The following is a 23210-nucleotide window of genomic DNA, read 5'->3' as shown; positions in this document are numbered from 1 at the left end:
TCATACGATTACAACTTATTATGAGCTCTCCTATTCGAAACCCACTGAATCGAAGTGGCTCAAGAAAATGTGGTAAATACTAAGGGTTTAACTACTAATCATTGTAGGAAGTAGGAACACTACAAAGAGAACAGATATGAATAAAATAGTAAGAATAAAGAGGAATGATTATTTTTCCTGAAATTTAATTTGTTTTATAATATTTTTTAAAAATGACTAAGAAGAAATGAAAAAAAAAATATCTCCATAAATGATACTCTCTCGATTTCAAATCAAATGTTATTGTAATATAAGAAAATTGTTTTAAAATAAGTTTCTTTTTATGATTTCAATGCAATTTTTCTATGAGTTTATCTCTTTTGCCCCTTAATTAAACAAAGTAAACAATAAATGTTTGGATGATTCTCTCAAATGATCATAAAATAGTTTTTTTCACCAAAAGAGTCCATAAGAAAGAAAATAACCAAAAAAGGTTTCATTAAAAAGTAAAAGACTCTTATACTATTACTTTATAGATATTTAAATATACATAATTATTTAAATATGCATAATTATTTAAATAAATAATAAAAAAAATATATTTTTTTGAATAGTATGTTTTTGAATTTGACTTTTTTAATTTTTTTCATTCAATATTTTTTCAAAATTTATTTTAAAATCTGAAAATTATTAGTAAAACTATTTTAAGATTGTTATTTAAAATTTTTAGTATTTCTTTATTTATTTTTTAAAATTCTAAATCTCATCCCTCAAATCTAAACCATATATTTACCTTTTAGTAAAAGCTCTTTTGGTCATTTTGACCCTTGAAAACTATATTTGTGATAAAAAAAATTAGGGTGTATAGTTTAACATTTAAATAGTTTCTTAATTTGTATGTATAACTCTAGAATGACAACTAATTTAAAACGAAGGGAGTATAGTTTTTTTTAGGAATGTTAAATTTTTTTAATGTTCCTCTTCAATACGTTTGGGTAACTGTTGGTGTTTGGATCAGATATTTTGGATTTCGGTTTAAATTTGTAACACACTGTAGATCCCATTCTAGTAAACACATAGGTTTTGATTCTAATTTGTATCACATCCTAAAACTCATAAAGTAATCATATATCATTTGGATTCGGGCTATATTAGATCGGTTCGGATAACATGATTAAAATCTAAAATTTAAAAATAATATTTATTTATTTATATAGAATTGGATATATAAAGTATTTATTTAGATTTTAAATACTTATATTTAGATACTATATCAAAATAATATGAAATTGAATATTTGAATTAGATATTTATTAATATGTTTCAACTATTTCTATTGCATACTAATTTGGATATTTGGATCGTTTTTTATATTATTTCTTGTTTTTCAGTTTTTCCGGGTTACTTGTTTATACTAGGTTAATAACACATCGGGTTCGGATATGTTTTGTAACACCCTACAAGATCCATACGAATATTTCTAACATTTCGAACCGGATACAAAACAGCTTTTTTGGTTCGGATTCGGGTTATGGATATTATGCACATGCCTAATTCAAAGTCTAAATAATATGTGCATTCATGTTGGCATCTTTATTCTTTGTGAAACGATCATTGAGAGAATCTTTACTCTAAAGTGGCACAAGGCGTCTTTAATACCATAAAACCTTAACCACAAGTATATTTAACCCGAGATTCAATTGTTTCCCTTAAACATTACAAAAAGTTGAGGCGGTGAAACATTTTCAAGTAACCATCGTGGAACCTTCACCTTAAATATACTCCCTCCGTTTTTTAATATAAGTCGTTTTAGAGAAATTTTTATGTATCAAATTATATGACGTTTTCAGTTTTCTATATAGAATTTATTAACACTTAATGTTATATGACCAATGATAATATACCTTCTATTTTATTATTGGTTGATTTGTGGTTAGATAGATAATTAATGATGTTTTTGTTTAGAAAATATAAAAAATTAGTAATTTTTTAATCTATGTGTACAATTCTAAAATGACTTATATTAAAAAACAGAGGGAGTATTAAACTCAAGACTTAAATGTTCCCATGAAATGTTGACTACAAGATTTGGTTTGTAGAACAGCCACATAAACTTTATGGATAACACTTGATAAATTAGATAATACTCTCTCGTTTGATATTAAAATAAATTCGTTTTATAATTTCATACAAAATTTATTAATTTTATTTTCTCTAATTTTATTTTTTATTGGTTGAAATATGAATACATGCATAAGTAATGATATTTTATTTTAAAAATATACAAAAACATTTCTTACTATACATATACAAATTTAAAACAATCCTTAAAGAGAGAATAATATAGTATCCACCAACAGCGGATATATCCACACACAAAAAAACAAAAGAGAACTACAATCAATATCCTGACAAAAAAAAGGTTTTATTTATGCATGGTCAAATTATAATTGTTTATAAGATTATAGTGCTAAAAACATGACAAATATGGTAAACAAGGTGAAATAAATTTCTTACAATACAATAAGTATAAACTAAAAACAGTGTGTTTAACAACAAATCACATGATGATAAAATATTTAGAACCAAGCGCTCGTAGCTTGGTGGTAAAGGAGGTACAACTGTACTGTCCGCCACCCGGGTTCGAGCCTTGACCACAACGGATTTAACATCCCTTCCGTTGGGGCGCTGGACCCCTTACGAGGGGATAGTTGGGAATGTGGCTGTCCAGATACCAAAGTTACAAAAAAAAAAAATATTTAGGCAAATAATCTAAAGTAACAGAGAGAGAATGAGACAAAGTGATTATATAAAATTTAAAGATTTTAAACCTAAATTTTTAAAAAGTTCATTTATTATTAGTCATATGAAACTGCTATTGAGTAGGATTTATAACATAAATCTGGCACAGTAAATGACCAATCGAATCAGGCTAAATTGGCAGTGAATATATGGTTCATCGGCGAATCCCAGCTATTCCAGTCTGGATAACAACCAAGACCCGGTCACCTCATTGTCAAACGGTTACACAACATACTGAGATTTTCAGACTAAGGCTTCACACGTACTCGCTAGATACTCAGGATAGTTGTAGTGAGCTGAGCAGTATAAAAAAACAATCTAAGACCATTATTTCATAGAGGCATTTTGACTTAGTCGCTTGAGACCTAGAATACTCTCTTCTGAGTTTCATTATCTTCTTATTTATTCTTTGTATTTATCATATTCATTGTCACTAATTTTAGTCCAATTCAGGCAATATATCTTAGAGATCTATTCACAGAGATCATTTCACACCGTTTCCCTAAACCTTACTCTATTCACATTAAAATTTTGATTACGAGTTTATCTCCAACAATTTGGCACCGTATGTGAGGAGAAGATAAAAAGATATCTCTGACTCAAGAACCCGATCAAAGATCAGCCAGATCGAAATGGATCCCAGAACCAGTGAATCCAACCGCAACAGTGCAGATCAAGCCGACAACGTCTTTTCGACTCAGCAGAGCACTATCGCTACCAGGGAACCTATCGATGCCCCTATCTATACCGAATCCCAGACATCTGCTCTGGAGAACTCTCCAGGGCTAAGTAAGATGGCTCTCCATGTGGCCCCTCCAGTAAATGTTCCAACTGATAGACCTAACTCGTGGGTATGGAACCGAAGCAACAGGTTGTCCGCTGCTAGAGCTAGGTTCAGTCAACGACCGACCTCTGTGCTACCGCCAACAGCGAACAATTTATTAGAAATCTGAAGGATGCTCACCACGTTTGTGGGTCAAACACATTGTAGCAAAGCAACTTCTCAAACCCCCGAGGCTCACCTCGAGAGGCATGAACTTCATTTAGACACCTCTCACCGTCAAAACGAGACAATCAGTGGAGCAAGATGATTGCTGATCCCAATCTTCCGTTCCAAAAACACCTTGACTTCTCTTCCCAAAGCAACAACCAGGAAGTAGCGTCACTACAGCTTACATTAGATCACATCCTGCACAGCTGACATTAGATCACTCTTCTCTCACCTTGATACTCTTCGACAATTTCTTCTCCAATCTCTCACACATCTCATAACACGCTTCGATCGTCGCCTCTATCGAAGCTTCAATTCTCGGCTCCATAACTTTTGAATTATTCTCCAGCTCCCGAAATGATCTTGTAAACCTATGATTTTCTCTATGTGTTGTTGTGTGCTCATGTAACGTCAAATATAGCAAATCCAAGGTCAGCGGTGGATCTGATTGCACATCGCCGCTGCTTTTCTTGTTCTTTGTCATCATTGTAGATCATCTGTCACGAAGTTTTCCGATCCATATCGCTCAACACGCACCAATTTGATAGAACATATTCATGCCTGGAGAAATCCGGAAGAGATTACTCCAGCTTCTGAAAAGGACGCCGGCTTTCAAATTCCTGGAGAAATCCCGGCTCAAACCCGGCTCAATTCCTGCCTCCGGGTAAAAATGAAAGATTTCTATCAAAAGGGATTCTTCCATATTTCCGAATATGGAGGACTCTGACCTAATAACCGACTACGACTAAGATATAAAAGAGGAGCTCAAACCCTAGAACAAAAGATCGACATTCAGAGATTAAAATATTAGAGCTAGGAGGCTAGAACTAGGGTTTATACACCAAACGTTGTAGTCCTGCACAAACAATCAATAAAACATCTTTTTCAGTCTCGATTCTTGCTTCTCTATTGTTTACTTACTGTTCTGTATTACCTACAAAGATCCCACCTAAAAATACCCTAACGGTCTTGATCTCATCCTCTTTTATAGTCTCCTCTTTCGGGATTGCCTCAATCACCTCCCTAAGTTCCGGCTTCACTGTTCTTGACCAAGTCGAACTTGCCATTCTATCTCGGTTATGGGCATGCTCGAGTTGCACTAGTTATTGGGCTAACAGAGGGGATGGAAAAAAAAAAGGCGCGGGTGAAAGACATAACTTCATTCTAAGAGCCATCCAAGATTGAATTGAGGCCAACTTTCCGGATGGAATTTTGCAACAATGACTATGTTTTTGTTATTCCCAATTTCTTGATCTGATGCATAATATGTTTTCATTGAGACGTGCGAGAAGCTTATTTACTTACAATTATTTTCATTAAAAGAGAATTTTTGATAAATGTTTTGGATGGATCTACTGGATTTTTGGTAAAAAATTTATAGGATATCGTATAATATTTTTAGTTTGATATCATTTGCACTCTTATAAGAATTATTTGATTATTTTATAGGTTTAGCCGTTGTAGATGCATTGATCCATCTGAGATTATATTTATATTTTTACTGTGATGTAATTGGCTTCACATTTAAATGTAAATAAAATAATAATTCAGTGTTAAATGATGATTTGCTTATGTTTTTATAAAATTATATTTTTGTACTTAAACTAGAACAAATTTTTTTAAAAAAGTCAATATTGGACTGAAATGGAATAAACACAAACAAAACCAAATTAAACAGAACATAACACAAACCAAACTGAACCAAATACAAACCAAACCAAATTAATTTGGGTTGCATCTGGCTAAAATTTTCTTTTCTTTTTTGAAAAAATAAATTTCTCATATTTTCTTAGACCCAAATGAATCCAAACCGAACCCATGTTTAGACTGAAATGCCCACCCTACTAAATATGATTCTACATCCGCCCCTGGGCACGTGACCCCGTACCATAAAGCCTCCCCCCTGAGTGCAACCAGATTTTCCCTTTGTCACTGGGTCAGGCAGAAGTCCTTCCCTTTTGTCTTTCTGAAAACGAAGTAGACTTTTCTTTCAGGGTTTTCAATTCTGCATATGAGGACGGTTCGAGCTGGCGAACAGTTTTCAATCTTCGGGTTTTCAAAATGAATGTGGGAACACTTGGTTGTAGTTACTTGTTTTGTATTATAGTTGTAAGGATCATGTTGAAACGTCAACTATTCTTGATTTACAAAAGATGAAGTTTGAGCAATGAGATACTTCATTTCATTTTTGCGTTTTTTGTTATCTACAAGTGAAACATAAAACCGAAATGCAAAACAAATTAACAAAAACAAATTATTGGAAAAATCAGAAGGCTACAATATTATATATACATGGCTCCATATGGAAAACAATATACTTTACGTAAAAACAGATCCAATTAAACAAGACTTGCAACAGCAAATATCACACGGTGTTATCTGTTTTCAGGCTGACTTGGACTAAAAGTTTCTCGAGTTCATGTTCACCTAACCCTGCCGAGAAGTTACTAATTAAGAGAACAAAGTCTTGCATGCAGACGGCAGGATTGACACGGAGCATTTCTCTCTTTGTCGAGTCACCAACACGACTCTTGTCTTGTGGTAATTTTGTCAAACTTTTATTTTATATTTTGTTGGTGTGAAGATATATCGTTATTTTAGGTGAAGAACTTTTCTTGCCTTGGTTTCATAACTTTTCTGTACAACTAAGAGTTTGGTGAAGAGTTGACTCTTCAAAGCCTTCACAACCTATTCAACGCGACTTTCTATTATGAAAATAACGCTTCCTTTTTTTGGACGTAGGCTGCATCTAAATGTTATTGAACACTATTGCATTAATATGTAGATGCGATATCTAAATACAAAATCTATAAATAACTAAAATATCTAGATATTTGAGATGCATAAAATATGTACAGTTTGGATGCTATATTTTCATCTCAAAATCTAAAAGACCTAGATACCTTTAATACAAATATATAAATTAATTAAATTAATTATTATAATTATTATATAATATATTTTTAATCGGAAAATCATGTTTTCTCTCTAGAACAGAAATCTCGCTGTCTTGTCAAAATCGAAAATTGTTATTACCTGCCAAAATCATAAAATTACGTTTTCGAATAAAATCACATTTTCTCGCTGAAACATAATAATATGTTTTCCTGCTTAAACTATTAAATCGCGTTTCCCATCAAAATCGTAAAATCAACGTAAAATCAATGTTTTCTGTCAAAAACCAAAAAATCTCAATTTTCCATAAAAATTGAAAAATCGTAATTTCCCGTCAAAATCCAAACATCGTGTTTTTCCACAAAATAGAAAATTGTGTTTTCCAGTGATGTTAGGAGTTTTCAAGGCTCCTAAGACAAATGTTGTAGTATAGTGATTGTCGAACCAGTTCTGAGGGATATCAAAGCACCGAGAATGCAAGTACTCACTTAATCTAAGTGCAACCAATGATTTAGATGGGTTTTAAACTACTACTAATTAAAAAGAAGCAATAACAGAATGATACTTTCTTGACTAAGGGAAAAGAGAACTCATGGGCATAGGGATTAGACCTTGGGTGATCAAGTATCGAACTAAGGATGACAAATGATCAATCAAACTATCAACCTTAAGCCTAGACACAATTCTAAGCAAGCTCTATGTCTAGATGAATGCTCATTTGCTAACATATCTCAAACATCAAATGTCTTTGGTTGAATAATATGAAAGCAATCATTACTAACAAGTCTATTAGCTATTTTAGCACCTTTAACAACAAATGTCTTTGGCAAAGTATACTAAAAGCCTAGGAGAGTTGTCTCAGGCATTTCATCAAACACCTTTTGGGTGATAAATGTCTATTGATCAACTTTTGAGTGACCAACTCAGAAGATGCATTATGAATACTCTACTAGCAAGGAACAAGAATGATATACACTAAAACATCCTAGAACTAACCTAATCACCCTTAATCTCCCTAACCCATGAATTCAAAAAGTGATTACTCACTAATCTCCATGATTCCTCTTAAACCCATATTGGATTTGAGATTAATCATGTAGAGAAATAGATAAGAAATCAACAAGAACATAACAATCAAAATCCAAGAGATGAACTTCTCAAGAGAGTTTTTGTGTATTTCTCAATAGATCAAAAGATAGTCTACGTGGTGGCTACAAAGAGTACTTAACTTAGGTTTTTGCAATCTAAAAACAATAAAACAAATGACCAAAAGGCCCCTGAAATAACATAAAATTCGTCCAATCAAACACGCGGAGCGACCTAGCATAGTCGCTCCCAGGAGGTCGCTCCCGACGCTTTCTTCGTGTCTCGCCCCGTCAAAACGTGAGCGACTTGAGCTGGTCGCTCTGGCTGGTCGCTCTGGCTGGGAGCGACCTTGGTAGGTCGCTCTGAGGGGTTGCTCCAGGATGCTCGACTTTGGTGTCTCCGGACGAGAGGACGCGAGCGACCTTGGTGTGTCGCTCCAACAAGTCGCTCCGGACTTCGGGAGCGACCTCAGTGGGTCGCTCTGAGAGGTCGCTCCGGGCTTCGTTTTGTGTCGTCTCGCCATGGAAACGCGAGCGACCTCGGAGCGTCGCTCTGGCAAGTCGCTCTGAGAGGGGTGTCTCACGATAGAAACGCGAGCGACCTCTCCAGGTCGCTTTGGCTGGATCGCTACGGGATGTGTGTCACAGCGACTTCACGGCGTCGCTTCAGTGAGGTCGCTCTGGTGCGCTGCTCGTCCGTTGATCGCTTTAAACACTTCTTTTGAGCTCCAAATGCACCCAAATGCCTCCAAGAACTCCATGTGGTACTCCAATACCTGATAAAGACTCATGTATGCAAAATGCAACCTAAACATGGCTAAATCCTAGTCTATATGATCAAAATGCACATGAGTGAATGGATAAAACAATGTAAATATGCAAGATATCAACTCCCCCAAACTTATTCTTTTACTTGTCCTCAAGTGAACTTTCTAGAACTCATAGGGAGAGAGGTTTGAAGGTGGGAACTCATTGCCAAAAGAAACACACAAAGCACTAAAATCAACATCTAAATTCAGCATTAGTACACCCTCTCTTATTATACTTTAGCTTCTCTAGGCCTATTCAACTCTTTTCATCCCTACACTCATCATCATGCATTCACACATGCAAATCAGCCAACTCTCAAGTTCATTAAGCATAGCATCAAGTGAATTCTTGCAAATGGTCAATTGGTCCAAATCATTTGGTTGAGTAAGGGAAGACTTTTATTCAAGTGGGTCAAGAGGTTCAAAATCCATGATCTTTTAAAGTGGTTTACTCTCAAAACAAGTAGCCTTGACATTGCACATAATATATCTAAGAAAGGGACCAACTCATGCATACAATGCTCAATCTCCATTGTTCTACCATTTTCCCAAACATACAATTACACAATCATTCTCAAATGTCAAACCCAACTCACATCTCTCACCAAAAGATCCTAAGAACATTAACTCCTTCTCTTTGAAATCTGCAAGGGATTTTTCGCAACCTCAAAACATTACTTAGCTCCTAACAACTTTGCTAGCCCCCTTTTTCTTTCTTTTTCTTTTCTTTTCATATTTTTTTTTTTTTTTTTAAATGGGGGCCAAGACTTTTCATAACTTGAGCTAGAGGTTTTTTTTTCTACTTATCCCAGTAAGACAATTCACTTAAACACAAAGAGTTATTTCTTTTACTTTTTCATTGCTCCCAAATCATAATCACAACTCTCACCCCCCACCTATAGCTAGACAATAGAGTGCCCAATCTAACAAGAATGAAGATAAAGCATTGTCGTTCCCGATACTCTCAACATTATGCACATGTAAGACTTTCCGAAGAAGGCCTCACTCATCAAACAATGAAAGCTTAAAAGAAGGGAAAGGTTTTGGGAGTGGTCTACCACTAGAGTTTGTCAAAATAAGATTGGCATAAAGGATGTGACAACTCAAGTGTGTATAGCCATGACTCAGTACACAAGGGACCATGAGCAAGAAGCATTAAGTTCGTTCAGTTCAAATAAGGTTGTAGTTGGCTTCAAAGACTGAGTTTCAGCAATCAACAAGTTTCAGGAAGAGTCTTCAAGGCTCCAAGCATACAAGTGTTTTTGAGAGGTGCAAAAGCTACCCAGGTGCAACTTAGTGTTCTTTACAAGGCATTTAAAATCATTGCTCCCAATGCAACCTATATGCTCTAGACTCTCCTAGAAATGCCAATGATGCAAACTAAATGAATTTTTTTTTTTAATGCAAATATATATGTATAATGCAATGCATGAGACTCAAAATCATCAAAGCAAACGTGATCAAATACTTGGTACCTCCCTCAAACTTAAATGACACAGTCTCTGTGTTGTCAATGAGAGAGAGATACCCAAAAAGAGAAAACTAATATGCAAAAAAAAACGAAATGGTATATACAAGGGAAAGTAGTGGGTTACCTTCTATGGAGAATGAGTAGAGGGAGATGCTCCCTCCTCGTCGTCCTCAGGTGGTAACTCTTCAAGGTGCTCATCACTAAGAGTGCCCATCTCTTCAATGTAGAAGGCTTGCCCGAACACAGTTGGTTTCTTCATTTTCTCCTTGATGTCAAAGTGGAGAACATGCCCTTTACCCAAATGGAGATCAATCGTGCCCTCTTTCACCTTAACAATTGCTCCTGCTGTAGCTAAGAATGGCCTTCCAAGAATCAATGGGTCCTGAGCCTCCTCACCCATCTCAAGCACCACAAAATCTGTAGGTATCTCATATTTTCCAATCTTCACAGGTAGGTCCTCTAAGATGCCCACAGGGTACTTCACTGAACGATCAGCTAACACCAGAGAGAGTTTACACTTCTTGTACTGAGTGAATCCAAGCTTCTTTGCAACAGACAAAGGCATCACGCTGACACTAGCTCCCAAATCGCAGAAACATTTCTCAAATATCATAGGTCTAAGAGCACAAGGTAGTGTGAAGCATCCTGGATCCTCTAACTTCTCTGGAACGTCAAGCCTTTGGATGATGGCACTGCACTCATGGGTAAGAATCATCATGCTTTCCATTTCCTTTTTATTTGCAGCTACAACATCTTTCAGGAACTTGTTGTATTGAGGAATCAACATGAAAGCATCGATGATGGGCATTGCAACCTGAGCTTCACTCATTTGCTTGTCAAACAAAGCCTTGTACTTCTCTAGCAGCTGCCTCTTGAATCTACCAGGGAATGGTAGTTTGGGTTCATAGGGAGGAGGAACAAAAGAATTCTCACTTGCTGGAACAAGAACTTCACCATCTTTCACTGTTTTCTTCTCTTCCCCAACCTTTCCTTTACCCTTGGCTTCCTCAATCATCTCCAAGATTTCATCATTGATTTTCTCATCAACAATCACCACTTGATCATCTAAGTTGATGGCCACCTCCTCACCTACTTTCTCAGCATCCTTGGTGAGGGTTGTAGGAGGTAACTGCTTACCACTCCTGAGGGTGATAGCTTTGGCCTCCTTGGGGTTTTGGTCAGATTTTCCAAGTAGAGATCCTTGCTGGCGAGTCTGGTGAGTGTTCATGCAAGCAAACTGATTCTCTAAATTCTTGACTGTAGAAGCAAGATGTGAGAACTTGTTGTTGAGCTCATTGTAGCTCTCATCAATCTTGGAATGAAGGTTCTTCAACTTATAACCAACATGCTTCTCACTTCTAGTCTGAGACTCCAAGATTTGTTTCAGCAGGGTGTCAGTGCTGCTCTCTTGAGGAGCAGAGGAACCATATGAGTGGTTTTGCTGAGGTTGATAGCTGCCTTGCTGGTTGTGTCGAGGCGGATAACCACTCTGTTGGTTGTTGGGATAGGATTTCTGTTGGTAGTTGTTGTACTGAAAGTTGGGCTCTTTTTTGTACCAGCTACCATTGTTGTTGATGAAACACAACTCTTCCTGACCTTCCAAACCCTCAACCTCATGGACAACAGGTGGATCGTCCTGCTTGGAGTTACCAACAAACTCCAGCTGCTCTTGTGTGGCTTTATCAGCAAGGAGGATGTCTATCTTATCCTGTAGAGCTTTCAACTCCTTCCTCGTCTGCTTATCATCTGTTCGACTGCTTCTGTCGTGGTCTCCACTGTAGACTGCATCACTCTTTACCATGTTGTCAACCAGCTCCTCTGCATCTTCCTCAGTTCACCCCAAGAAGAACCCATTGCTAGCTGTATCCAGTCTGGCCCTGTACTTAGGAAGAGCACCACGGTAGAATGTGCTCAGCAAGCTCTCCTTAGAGAAACCATGGTGTGGGCATTGAGCTTGGTAGCCCTTGAATCTCTTCCAGGCTTCACTGAATCCTTCCAAGTTCTTCTGTTGGAAACTGGAGATCTCATTTCTCAGCTTAGCAGTTCTTGAGGATGAAAAGAATTTCTTCAAGAATGCTCTCTTGCAGTCATCCCAAGTGGTGATAGAATCGCTGGGTAGAGACTTCTCCCACTGACGTGCCTTATCCCCCAAAGAGAAAGGGAATAGCTTGAGCTCTAAAGCATCTTCGGACACACCATTGGTTTTTGACAACCCGCAGTAGCTGTCAAACCTGTCCAAGTGATCAAATGGGTCCTCTAGAGCCAAGCCATGATACTTGTTGTTCTCAATCACGTTGAGGAGTCCTGATTTGATCTCGAAGTTGTTGGCTGCTACAGCTGGTGCTCGGATTCCCAGTCTGTGACCATGAATGTTGGGCCGGTCATAAGTACCAATGGGTCGAGCTGCCCGTGGTTGGTGTTCTGCCCCTTGCGGTGGATCTGCCATATCAATATCCAATCGCTGCAAGTGGGCTTGTTGTTCTTCTTCTCTTCTAGCTCGAACACACTCCCTCTCTAAAGCTCTGATGTCTGCTACTATTGGAACTAGGTTTGTTGGACCCCTGCTCCTCAAGTTCATACACCTGAAAGTTAAAGGTAGGTGAAGAAGAAGAATCATTAACAAAAGAAAATAAAAATGACTTAGTCTCAAGTAAGTGACTAAATCTCAATGTTCAAATCTACTCAGAATTTGGCAACGGTGCCAATTTGATGTTAGGAGTTTTCAAGGCTCCTAAGACAAATGTTGTAGTATAGTGATTGTCGAACCAGTTCTGAGGGATATCAAAGCACCGAGAATGCAAGTACTCACTTAATGTAAGTGCAACCAATGATTTAGATGGGTTTTAAACTACTACTAATTAAAAAGAAGCAATAACAGAATGATACTTTCTTGACTAAGGGAAAAGAGAACTCATGGGCATAGGGATTAGACCTTGGGTGATCAAGTATCGAACTAAGGATGACAAATGATCAATCAAACTATCAACCTTAAGCCTAGACACAATTCTAAGCAAGCTCTATGTCTAGATGAATGCTCATTTGCTAACATATCTCAAACATCAAATGTCTTTGGTTGAATAATATGAAAGCAATCATTACTAACAAGTCTATTAGCTATTTTAGCACCTTTAACAACAAATGTCTTTGGCAAAGTATACTAAAAGCCTAGGAGAGTTGTCTCAGGCATTTCATCAAACACCTTTTGGGTGGGAAATGTCTATTGATCAACTTTTGAGTGGCCAACTCAGAAGATGCATTATGAATACTCTACTAGCAAGGAACAAAAATGATCTACACTAAAACATCCTAGAACTAACCTAATCACTCTTAATCTCCCTAACCCATGAATTCAAAAAGTGATTACTCACCAATCTCCATGATTCCTCTTAAACCCATATTGGATTTCAGATTAATCATGTAGAGAAATAGATAAGAAATCAACAAGAACAAAAGAACATAACAATCAAAATCCAAGAGATGAACTTCTCAAGAGAGTTTTTGTGTATTTCTCAATAGATCAAAAGATAATCTGCCTGGTGGCTACAAAGAGTACTTAACTTAGGTTTTTGCAATCTAAAAACAATAAAACAAATGACCAAAAGGCCCCTGAAATAACATAAAAATCGTCCAATCAAACACGCAGAGCGACCTAGCATAGTCGCTCCCAGGAGGTCGCTCCCGACGCTTTCTTCGTGTCTCGCCCCGTTAAAACGCGAGCGACTTGAGCTGGTCGCTCTGGCTGGTCGCTCTGACTGGGAGCGACCTTGGTAGGTCGCTCTGAGGGGTCGCTCCAGGATGCTCGACTTTGGTGTCTCCGGACGAGAGGACGCGAGCGACCTTGGTGTGTCGCTCCAACAAGTCTCTCCGGACTTCGGGAGCGACCTCAGTGGGTCGCTCTGAGAGGTCGCTCTGGGCTTCGTTTTGTGTCATCTCGCCATGGAAACGCGAGCGACCTCGGAGCGTCGCTCTGGCAAGTCGCTCTGAGAGGGGTGTCTCACGATAGAAACGCGAGCGACCTCTCCATGTCGCTCTGGCTGGATCGCTACGGGATGTGTGTCACAGCGACTTCACGGCGTCGCTCCGGTGAGGTCGCTCTGGTGCGCTGCTCGTCCGTTGATCGCTTTAATCACTTCTTTTGAGCTCCAAATGCACCCAAATGCCTCCAAGAACTCCATGTGGTACTCCAATATCTGATAAAGACTCATGTATGCAAAATGCAACCTAAACATGGCTAAATCCTAGTCTATATGATCAAAATGCACATGAGTGAATGGATAAAACAATGTAAATATGCAAGATATCATCCAGCCAAAATATTTTTCTGCCAAAACCATAAAATCGCATGAATGAAGTGTATATCAACTTATTCTACAACACTTGAATTGTATGAAATGGGTAAAATCGTTTAAAATTTCCGAAATTCACTCTTGTTCACTAGAAAATGGACTGATTTTGTTGTTTTCTTTTTAATGTGTTTATTAAGAGCATCTTCAAGAATGAATCTCATTTTAAGGTGGAGGATCCTCAAAATGAAAATTTCAAGGTGGATTGCTACAAGAAGAAATCACAAATTTATCTTCAAAATCTTATGTAATTTGCATTTTAGTCTTCAACTTCAATAATATAAACATGAATTAGTTCATAAAAATTACAAATTACTTAATATTTTTTCCATATTGTTTCCATATATGATCAATCAACGCATTTCAAAATAAGAAATGAGTTTTTATATGAAGATTACAGGTTAAATGAGTATTTTCATATATCGTCATCCATCTTGCATTTCTAACCAGTGTGTTGATATTATAATTGTTTTGTGAAATAAAAATCCTATCTTAAATAATCGTATTTTATATTAGTTTTATTTTATAGTAATATATTTTTATATATTCTATATATATTTGAAAAGTTAGGTGAAATATTAATAAATATTAAAGTGATAAAATTTAATACGAATACAATTATATGGAAGTTTTAAAATTATAAGGACTAAAATAAAAAATAAATAGTATTTTGAGGTTTTGAATAGTGACATCTAAAAATTTGAAGGTTTGAAAATCTTTTTTGGAGGGCAAAAAACCTCAAAATTTAAGTGTTCAAGGGTTTTTGGAAATACTCTATGGTGATTTGGTTAATTTCAACTTGGTTTCAAATCACTTTATCCAAAGTTTATGATGGGTGGGTGTGGTGATTTGTGAGTCAGGTTATATTAATTGGCTTATGTTGTTATATATATAAAAGTAAATATAATGAAATAAGAAAAGGAATAAAAGAAATGCTACTTTTTCTAACGTATCACAGGAAGTTCACCTTCTATAAGAACCTTTTTTGGTGGGTCTCAAAGTGGTGGCGCATCGTAACTTCATGGCCACGGTGTTGACGGCGTCGTATCATTAGCTCTGCCTCTTGGTCCATAAGAAAGTGCTTCCAATCTTCCTCGAGATATTTTCTCCTATTATCATTTTTGCAAAGTTTGTTCAGCCACTTGTCCCAAAGTCTTTAGGATAGTAACATTTTTGAAAACCTATTATGGGTTGAAAGGTTGAAATACATCTTTTTGATAAATTAAATTATTATACCAAATTTTTAAATTTTGATAGAGATTACAATCTACTAGTAACAACGATATAGAAACTAAACAAAAATGCTAAATCACAACAACACCAACCCTAGAACAAATACCAGAAGTTGAAATTTAGAAGCAGAACCAACGAAATAAAACTTACACAAAAAAATAAAAAAAATGTTAAGAACTGAAAAGACTAAACGGTTTCCGCGAGTTACCGAGAAGAAAACACCCTCAAGCCTTGATAATACGGTTTTTATAGCTTTCATGAAGACAACCGAACACTAACCACTTCGACAATCACAAGCATAATCTTACTAACCAACCCAACATTTAAAGTTGCACAAACACAAAGATTATAAGAACTTCTCTTCTTATTAGATTTAGAAACTCTCTCAAAACTAAACCTTTCAATGTGTTTCTTTTGATGGAACATCTTTCCATGAGAACTCTTTATATAGGAAGAAGCTACATCTTTTCCTAAGGGCGAAACTACATCTTTTCCTAATAATAATATGGAAACATTCCTAAGCTCGATATGTTTTCTTTTTTCCTTAACCCATCAAACTTCACTTTAATGAGTTAACTTGCTCCTCAAGTTAATTGGAATTATCCAACATTCCCCCCTTAATTCCAACTCGAATCTCGGGTATGTTGATCTTCTGAACTCCGATGAACTTCCATAGACCGTTAATAGGTGCATCGCATTTCTTCGATACGATGTTGCATCAGAACGTGAGTATAGATGCTTCACTGCTTCTCTATGACTCTCTCTTAAGCATCCTATGGTGCTTCGATACGATGTTGCATCAATCTCAGGCTCCTCCTCTGCCTTTAATACTTTCAAACTCGTGTGCATCAGAACGTGAGTATAGTTACATGACTCCATCTTCGTCTTGACAAGTATACCTTGCGCGTATCCTTCTTGTTTGATGTGAATGCCATCAGCTCCTTGCGTTACTTCTATACCAAGATAGTATGTAGGCATCTCGAGGTCTGACATCTCAAATTTTCTTGACATATCATCTTTGAATTGCTTGATAACATTGAGCGAAGTCCCTGTTACAAACAAGTCATCGATGTATATAGCTATGATCAGAAGCTCCTCCTTATGTTTCTTTTGATATACCGTAGGTTCCTTGGTGCACTTCGTGAACTCCATCTCCTTGAGAACATGTCCGAGTTTGATGTTCCAAGCTCTTAGAGCAACTGTGCAAACACTTCGTCGAAGTCTATGCCTTGTTGTTGCACATAGCCTTTTGCGACTAGCCTTGCTTTGTATTTGATCACCGTTTCATCTGCATTCCTCTTGATCTTATAAATCCACTTCAAACCTATCGATTTCACACCTGTCGGCTTCTTGACGAGCTTCCTGGTCTTGTTTTTGATGATAGATTCGATCTCTGCCTTCATTGCATTGATCCAAGCTTGTATCACTGCAGCTTTGATGTAACTTTCTGGTTCACCATCGATGTCCAGCAAGGGCCTGCCACCTTCAACTTCAGCAAGTAGGATGTAATCATCGAACCGCTTTGGTTTTCTGATGTTATGGCCATATCTTGATGTTACATGTTGGTCTTGGTTTACATCGTTGTTCTCTGCTACTTGCTGGTGTTGGTGATCTTGATGCTCATCACCATCTCCTTCTTCTGTAACATCAATATGAGAAAGCTTGAATGATCCTGGTTCTTCGTCCACGTTTGTTGATAGTGTATACGATGCATTGAGATGTCTAGTTACACCGTTTTCTTCACAAAAAACGAATGAACTCAGAAGATGTGAACTCTCCTCCTCTATCGGTGCGAAAAGTCTTGAGTTGTAGCTTCGTTTGATTCTCCACGTACTCCTTGAACTTTTTGAACCGATCGAACGCTTCACTCTTCTCTCTTAGCAGCATCGTCCACATATATCTTGAGTGATCATCAATTAAGACAAATACATATCTATTGTTTGCTGGTGTTGATGGTGATATCGGACCGCACAAGTCACCATGTACCAACTCCAATGCGTGTGATGCTCGATACTTTGCTTTAGGCGGGAAAGACTTCCGAGTTTGCTTCCCAACTAAGCAGGCGCTGCACACATCTTTCTCGTGTATCACCTGAGGCATCCCTACTACCATCTCTTTGTCTACCATATTCTTCATGACTCCAAAGTTCACATGTCCTAGCCGTGCATGCCACGTCCATGTAACATCAGTTTCTTGTATTTGAAGACACTTTGGATATTCAACATCCATTGGTGTCTTGTACAATCGGTTTGGTTGTCTTGCGACTTGTACTAATAGCCTTCCACGGGGATCTTTCAGCATCAGTAAGTCTTCTTTCATATTAACCTGACAACCCATCTCGGTTGCTTGTCCAAGACTTATGATATTGTGTTTAAGACTTGGGATGTAGTAGATACCTTTGAGTGCTCTTCTCTCCCCTGTTTTTCCGATGAACGTGATCGAACTTTTCCCAACAATCTCGACGTTTGATCCATCACCGAATTTGACTTTGCCTTTGATGCTCTCATCTAGGTTTGAGAAGAACTCTCTCTTGCCTGTCATATGGTTACTTGCACCATTGTCAAGGTACCATATACTCGTATTTCCATCACTTTCATCAAACCTCTTAGGAAACACTCTCTCTTCGTTGAGGAATACTACTTCATGCATATATAATGCATATGCTTCTTGTGTTTCCGTTAGGTTAGCTTCTTCTCTTGGTCGTGTAGGACAATGTGACACGAAGTGCCCCATCTTGTCGCATCGCCAACATCTAACCTTAGAGTAGTCCTTCTTGGTCTTGTCTGAAACTTCTCCTCCTTTGTTATGACCATCAGAACCATTAGACCTTCCTTGTCCTCTTCCTCTTCCACCATAACCTCTACCTATGCCTCTTCCTCGCGAGTTGTTATGGCTTCCACTACCTTGCATATCATTCTTTCCAAACATGAGCTTCGATTGACCTTCATCTTGGGTTTCTTCTTTGATGCGTTCTTCGAAAGCCTTCAATCTCCCAACAATGTCTTTGAATCCCGTTGAATTTAGATCCAACTTGTTTTAACGAAGCTACGATGTGAATGAACTTCGTTCTTGGAAGTCCCTTCAGAAACTTCTTTACCAGCTTTGATGCTTCCATTATCTCTCCTAACGCGGCTGCTCTCGATGCTAAGCCTGAAAGTTTTCCTGCGTAGTCATCCACTGTGTCTGTGTCTGACATCTTCAGTTTGTCGAACTCAGACATCAAAGTTTGTAACCTTGCTTCTCTCACGCGATCAGCACCTAGGTTACGGGATTTGATAGCTTCCCAAATCTTCTTCGATGTATCATGTTCTCCGATCTGAAGTATTAACGCTTCCGGGACTGATTGAAAGATTAGAGCAATCGCCATATTGTTCTTCTTTGCATCATCGCTCCCTGGATCAATCGTATCCCAAACTTCGTATAAACGAAGCATAACTTTCATTCGCATCGACCATACGGTGTAGTTGGTCGATGTTAACATCGGACATCGTATGTCCTTCTTCATCTCAAGACCTTTATCACGTGCTTGAGAATCGTCTCCCATGTTTTGATCGAAGTTACAACTCCTCTTGTAAACGACCTTCGAAACCTGGAGCTCTGATACCAATTAAAGTTGCACAAACACAAAGATTATAAGAACTTCTCTTCTTATTAGATTTAGAAACTCTCTCAAAACTAAACATTTCAATGTATTTCTCTTGATGGAACATCTCTCCATGAGAACTCTTTATATAGGAAGAAGCTACATCTTTTCCTAAGGGCGAAGCTACATCTTTTCCTAATAATAATATAGAAACATTCCTAAGCTCGATATGTTTTCATTTTTCTTTAACCCATCAAACTTCACTTTAATGAGTTAACTTGCTCCTCAAGTTAATTGGAATTATCCAACAACATTGGCATAACAGTATGAGGGAGTGAAACCATCCAGCGACACCGTTGTTTAGGTGAAACTCTCAAAGATTAATTACCGCCTCCAAACCTCCCAACATTACATCCACTAAACCGAGAGCCTGTATAAAGCAAAAAGACCAAAAGGAAGCATAACCTCTGGAACAACCTCTGCCGATAAAATGAAGACTAAATGCTTAACTGTCAATTTACCACCAAGCAGGCAACCACATATGTCGTCCTAATAACTGAGAAAATAATTGCCACGAAAAAGAAAAAAAAAAGAAGAGAAAACCAGGTAATGATAAACACCATAATGTCGGGAAAAACGAAATTTCGGGTGGGAGAACCACTAACGCACATTGTGGACAAACGATACCAGGGCCAACACACCAACATGCGCAGCCACCAGAGACCACTGCAAAACAGGTGAAAGATTCATTTGCAAATAAGCTCCACGTGTTACAACTGAAGATCATCGGTGGTACCAAAGCCAAAGCAAGAAGATAGGAGTTGCAGGAAACCCATATCCAAGACCCATCGAGAAGACTAAGCGTCTAGCAGCCACGAACCAGATTGAAAGAATGAAAGTAATGTAGATGTGCGTCCAAGGTCAAACAGAAGAATCACTGAGGTCTAGAAAAACTTTGGACAAAGACATCGAAGTATAACTAGGGATAAACACCACAAATATACCCCAAACAAGTCTAGTTTGAACCTTCACTTCCGCTGTGACACAAACAAAAGATCACCAAGTGAACATAAAAACATATAAAAAAAGAACGATAAGGGGTTCTGGCAACCACGAAAAGACACAACGGTTAACGGAACAAAATGTTCCACACAGAAATCTAAAAAAGGAAGAAATCTTTACTAGTAAAATAGAATCAATCATAGGATTCATCGATCGTAATTGATCTTAACGTATACTCTATTCTCGTATTTCTTTATATACCTTCTACATTCTCTCATGTTAATATACATCTCAATATTCAATCTCTATACTTTATAACCTAAAAAATCGGTTGATACCCTAAACCAAAAAATATAACTTTAAACTACACAAACCCTGAACTCTAACATACAAACCCTCAATTCTATAAACATAAAGGGTGTGTAATGACTTAAACATACAAATAATATTTTTTTACCAAAAACAAAGGGTGCGTAATGATTTAAACTTAGGCTTATACATATAATAATATGATGTCAGTTTAAAGATTTTAACTTAGTGTTATATGAAACATACAAATAATTAAAAAAACAGATATCAATTAGTGGACATTTTAATTTAGTGTTATATGAAAATGTACCATATGAATTTTTACTTATGGTTATTATATATATTATATTACATTCATAAAAAATATAATTTAATATAACTTATGGTTATATATATTATATTGGCTAATATTATCTACTTGATATTTAAAATAGATATAAATCATTATTATGCTCCATATCGAATATTCTAGATTTTTAAACTTATTCACCATGCAAAATCATTTAGTACTAATTAAGATCTTAACGAATTTATATATAAGCTTTTAACATTTATAGATATATCGGATAATAGAAATAGATATTATACGACTCTTCTAAAATATGAGAACCAAATTTAACTCATCATTAAACTGCATCCATAATATTAGGTATATACCATATTTTTAGATTCCGTTAGCAACGATTCTAGATATATGCTAAATATTCTTAGTGAAAACCATCACCCTACTTCAAAGTTATTATTAGGTAAAATTAGAAAAAAGTGACACTTTGAACTTGGATTTGTCCACTTAAGATTTCTGCAACATTTTTTTAGGAAAATAGGATTTTAATTTCTGTAAATACCATAATGCCCTTAAATTAATCAATTAAGTTGAATTATAATTATAAGTAATAATTCTCTAATAATTTTCGTAATAGATTTAATAGTTAAAATAGTTAAAAAGTTAAAAAAAAAAAAGAGAGAACAAAAGAGGGACACGGGTTAAGATATCGACACCCTAATTCCTTTTTTCTTACCTCGTCTTCTCCGCGTAGAAGCTTCTCCCATGGCGATTTAGGGTTCTTCATCTGCCCTTGTCTTATCCGCCGAGCTCTTCATCTGCCCTAGTATCTAACCTCGTTTTCGTCATCTTTCTCTTCTATCTCACTGAAGAAACAACGAAATCAAAGTCTTCTTCCTCAACTAGTTTCGTCGGACGGGCCAATTCCAAATCGAAGTGTTCTTCCATCAAATTCCTCAAAATCTCAAGTTTCTTAACAGTAGGTAATAATCTTTGATTCTCAAACTGAAGTCTCGTAGTTGCTTTTGTTCCTTTGACATTTCACATGCTCTCTTTCAAGAGATTTTTGTTTGCTCTCATTATACGTTGCGTCTCTGGGGATTTTGATGAATTTGATTTTGTTTCAGGTGGGCCAAAAGCTGCATGTATAGGCTGCGCTGGCTTTGCCACTTTCTATGTACTCATATAGAAGTTCTTCGACAGACATACGTAAACCAACAATATATCTAACAGATGCCATTGCTACGTATTGTTTAGCTGTTTCTTATACAATTCATCACCTGAGCACATGGAGAGGGAGGAAAACTAGAATTACATTTTCCAACAACATAGAAGAAACTTAAGCTTGCTGTTTGAGTCAATATTGTTCAGTTGTTGTCATTATTTATCATAGATTTGGTCACACTCATGCTCCAATATTACAGTGTTCCTCAGAAAATAAGGGCCTGTCGTTGCACACAAAAGTTTCAGGTTGCAGAGATTGATTCAGTTTTGTTGTGTACCTTCATATTGCCGAATATTAATATGGTTAAAGTTCAACCTTTTTTATGTGCGACAGTGGAAGAAAACTTCATTACAAGTAGAATCACTTAGCTGAGCGTCCCCAGCAATGGGGGTACAAGGTCTTGACTCATTAAAATTAATTCTAAAACTGAGGTTTGTTATAGCCACTGTCAAGAGGACGTGGTACTGGCGCTAGGATCATACATGGTAATCTGATCGTTATAGTCTCAAATTTGACAAGGAATCTAGTACTACAAACACAACCATAATGATATAACTAGGAGTACTCTTATGTGTTGTCTACTTTTTTACAAAAAAAAAAACTATCTTCATAGATGAAGAAGATTATAGATGTTGTCCCAAACATTGTTCCACTTTTTATCTGAAGGCATGGCGAAGTTGAGCTCAAACATCTCTTAGAGATGTTACCACTTTCACAGAACCCAACAAGCTTGGCAACTATCTCTGCACTCTCTTGCACGTGCCTTGAGTCGTAAGGATCAGTCCATAGCTTGTTCACGAAATGTAGCTTCCTCTGTTTTCCTTCCAGTGATACGTCCCACTTCATGTACAGCTCCTCTCTCTCCTTAGGCGTCAGTCTCGAGTTTATCCTTCTCGCCAAAAACTCCTTCTCTCTTCTCAATGCTCTTATACTACATCAACGACACATTGATGATCTAAACAATGTTTACACACTGAAATGAATAATGTCACAAAATTCACTTATGTGTACGTCCCTCGATGATAGAGATACAACTGCAGGTTCACCAGATTTAACATAGCTTAGAACCATGTTGTATTGATAGAGAAAATATATGATTATGTTGATGAAGAAGAGAGAAACACAAACAACGAAGAGAAAAGATCGTGGGAGAAGGAGAAAAACGTGGGAAAAAAACGTGGGAGAAAATATTCTATGAGA

General features: G+C 36.9%; 1 protein-coding gene and 1 non-coding gene across 2 annotated transcripts; one reads left to right on the top strand and one right to left on the bottom strand.

Moving 5' to 3' along the window:
- Positions 1 to 11963: 11963 nt before the first annotated feature.
- LOC125586639 lies at positions 11964 to 12070 on the top strand. The gene has a single exon (XR_007323176.1). It is a non-coding gene; the product is annotated as a small nucleolar RNA R71 (small nucleolar RNA).
- A 4728-nt stretch (positions 12071 to 16798) lies between these two features.
- Positions 16799 to 22856, bottom strand: LOC125586079. Its single transcript, XM_048755880.1, has 4 exons — positions 22718 to 22856; positions 18706 to 19205; positions 18512 to 18590; positions 16799 to 17346 (listed from the first exon to the last, which is right to left on the bottom strand). Exons 1-4 carry the CDS (start codon positions 22854 to 22856, stop codon positions 16799 to 16801), a joined length of 1266 nt encoding a protein of 421 aa, XP_048611837.1.
- Between the last annotated feature and the right edge of the window lie 354 nt (positions 22857 to 23210).

The sequence above is a fragment of the Brassica napus genome, chromosome C4, assembly GCF_020379485.1.
Source record: "Brassica napus cultivar Da-Ae chromosome C4, Da-Ae, whole genome shotgun sequence".
NCBI classification, from domain to species: Eukaryota; Viridiplantae; Streptophyta; class Magnoliopsida; order Brassicales; family Brassicaceae; genus Brassica; species Brassica napus.
The sequence above is the reverse complement of the archived record's forward strand: the minus strand, read 5'-3'. Positions and strand labels throughout refer to the sequence as shown.

Bases quoted from the DNA above. Each gene is read 5' to 3' on its own strand.
- LOC125586079 (XM_048755880.1), bottom strand. From the start codon at position 22,856: ATGAAGTGGGACGTATCACTGGAAGGAAAACAGAGGAAGCTACATTTC. The intron at 19,206-22,717 runs GTAACATCTCTA...AATTGGTATCAG, and splicing joins TGTTGGGTTCTGTGAAAGTG to AGCTCCAGGTTTCGAAGGTC. The intron at 18,591-18,705 runs GTAAAGAAGTTT...GGGAGATTGAAG, and splicing joins TAATGGAAGCATCAAAGCTG to GCTTTCGAAGAACGCATCAA.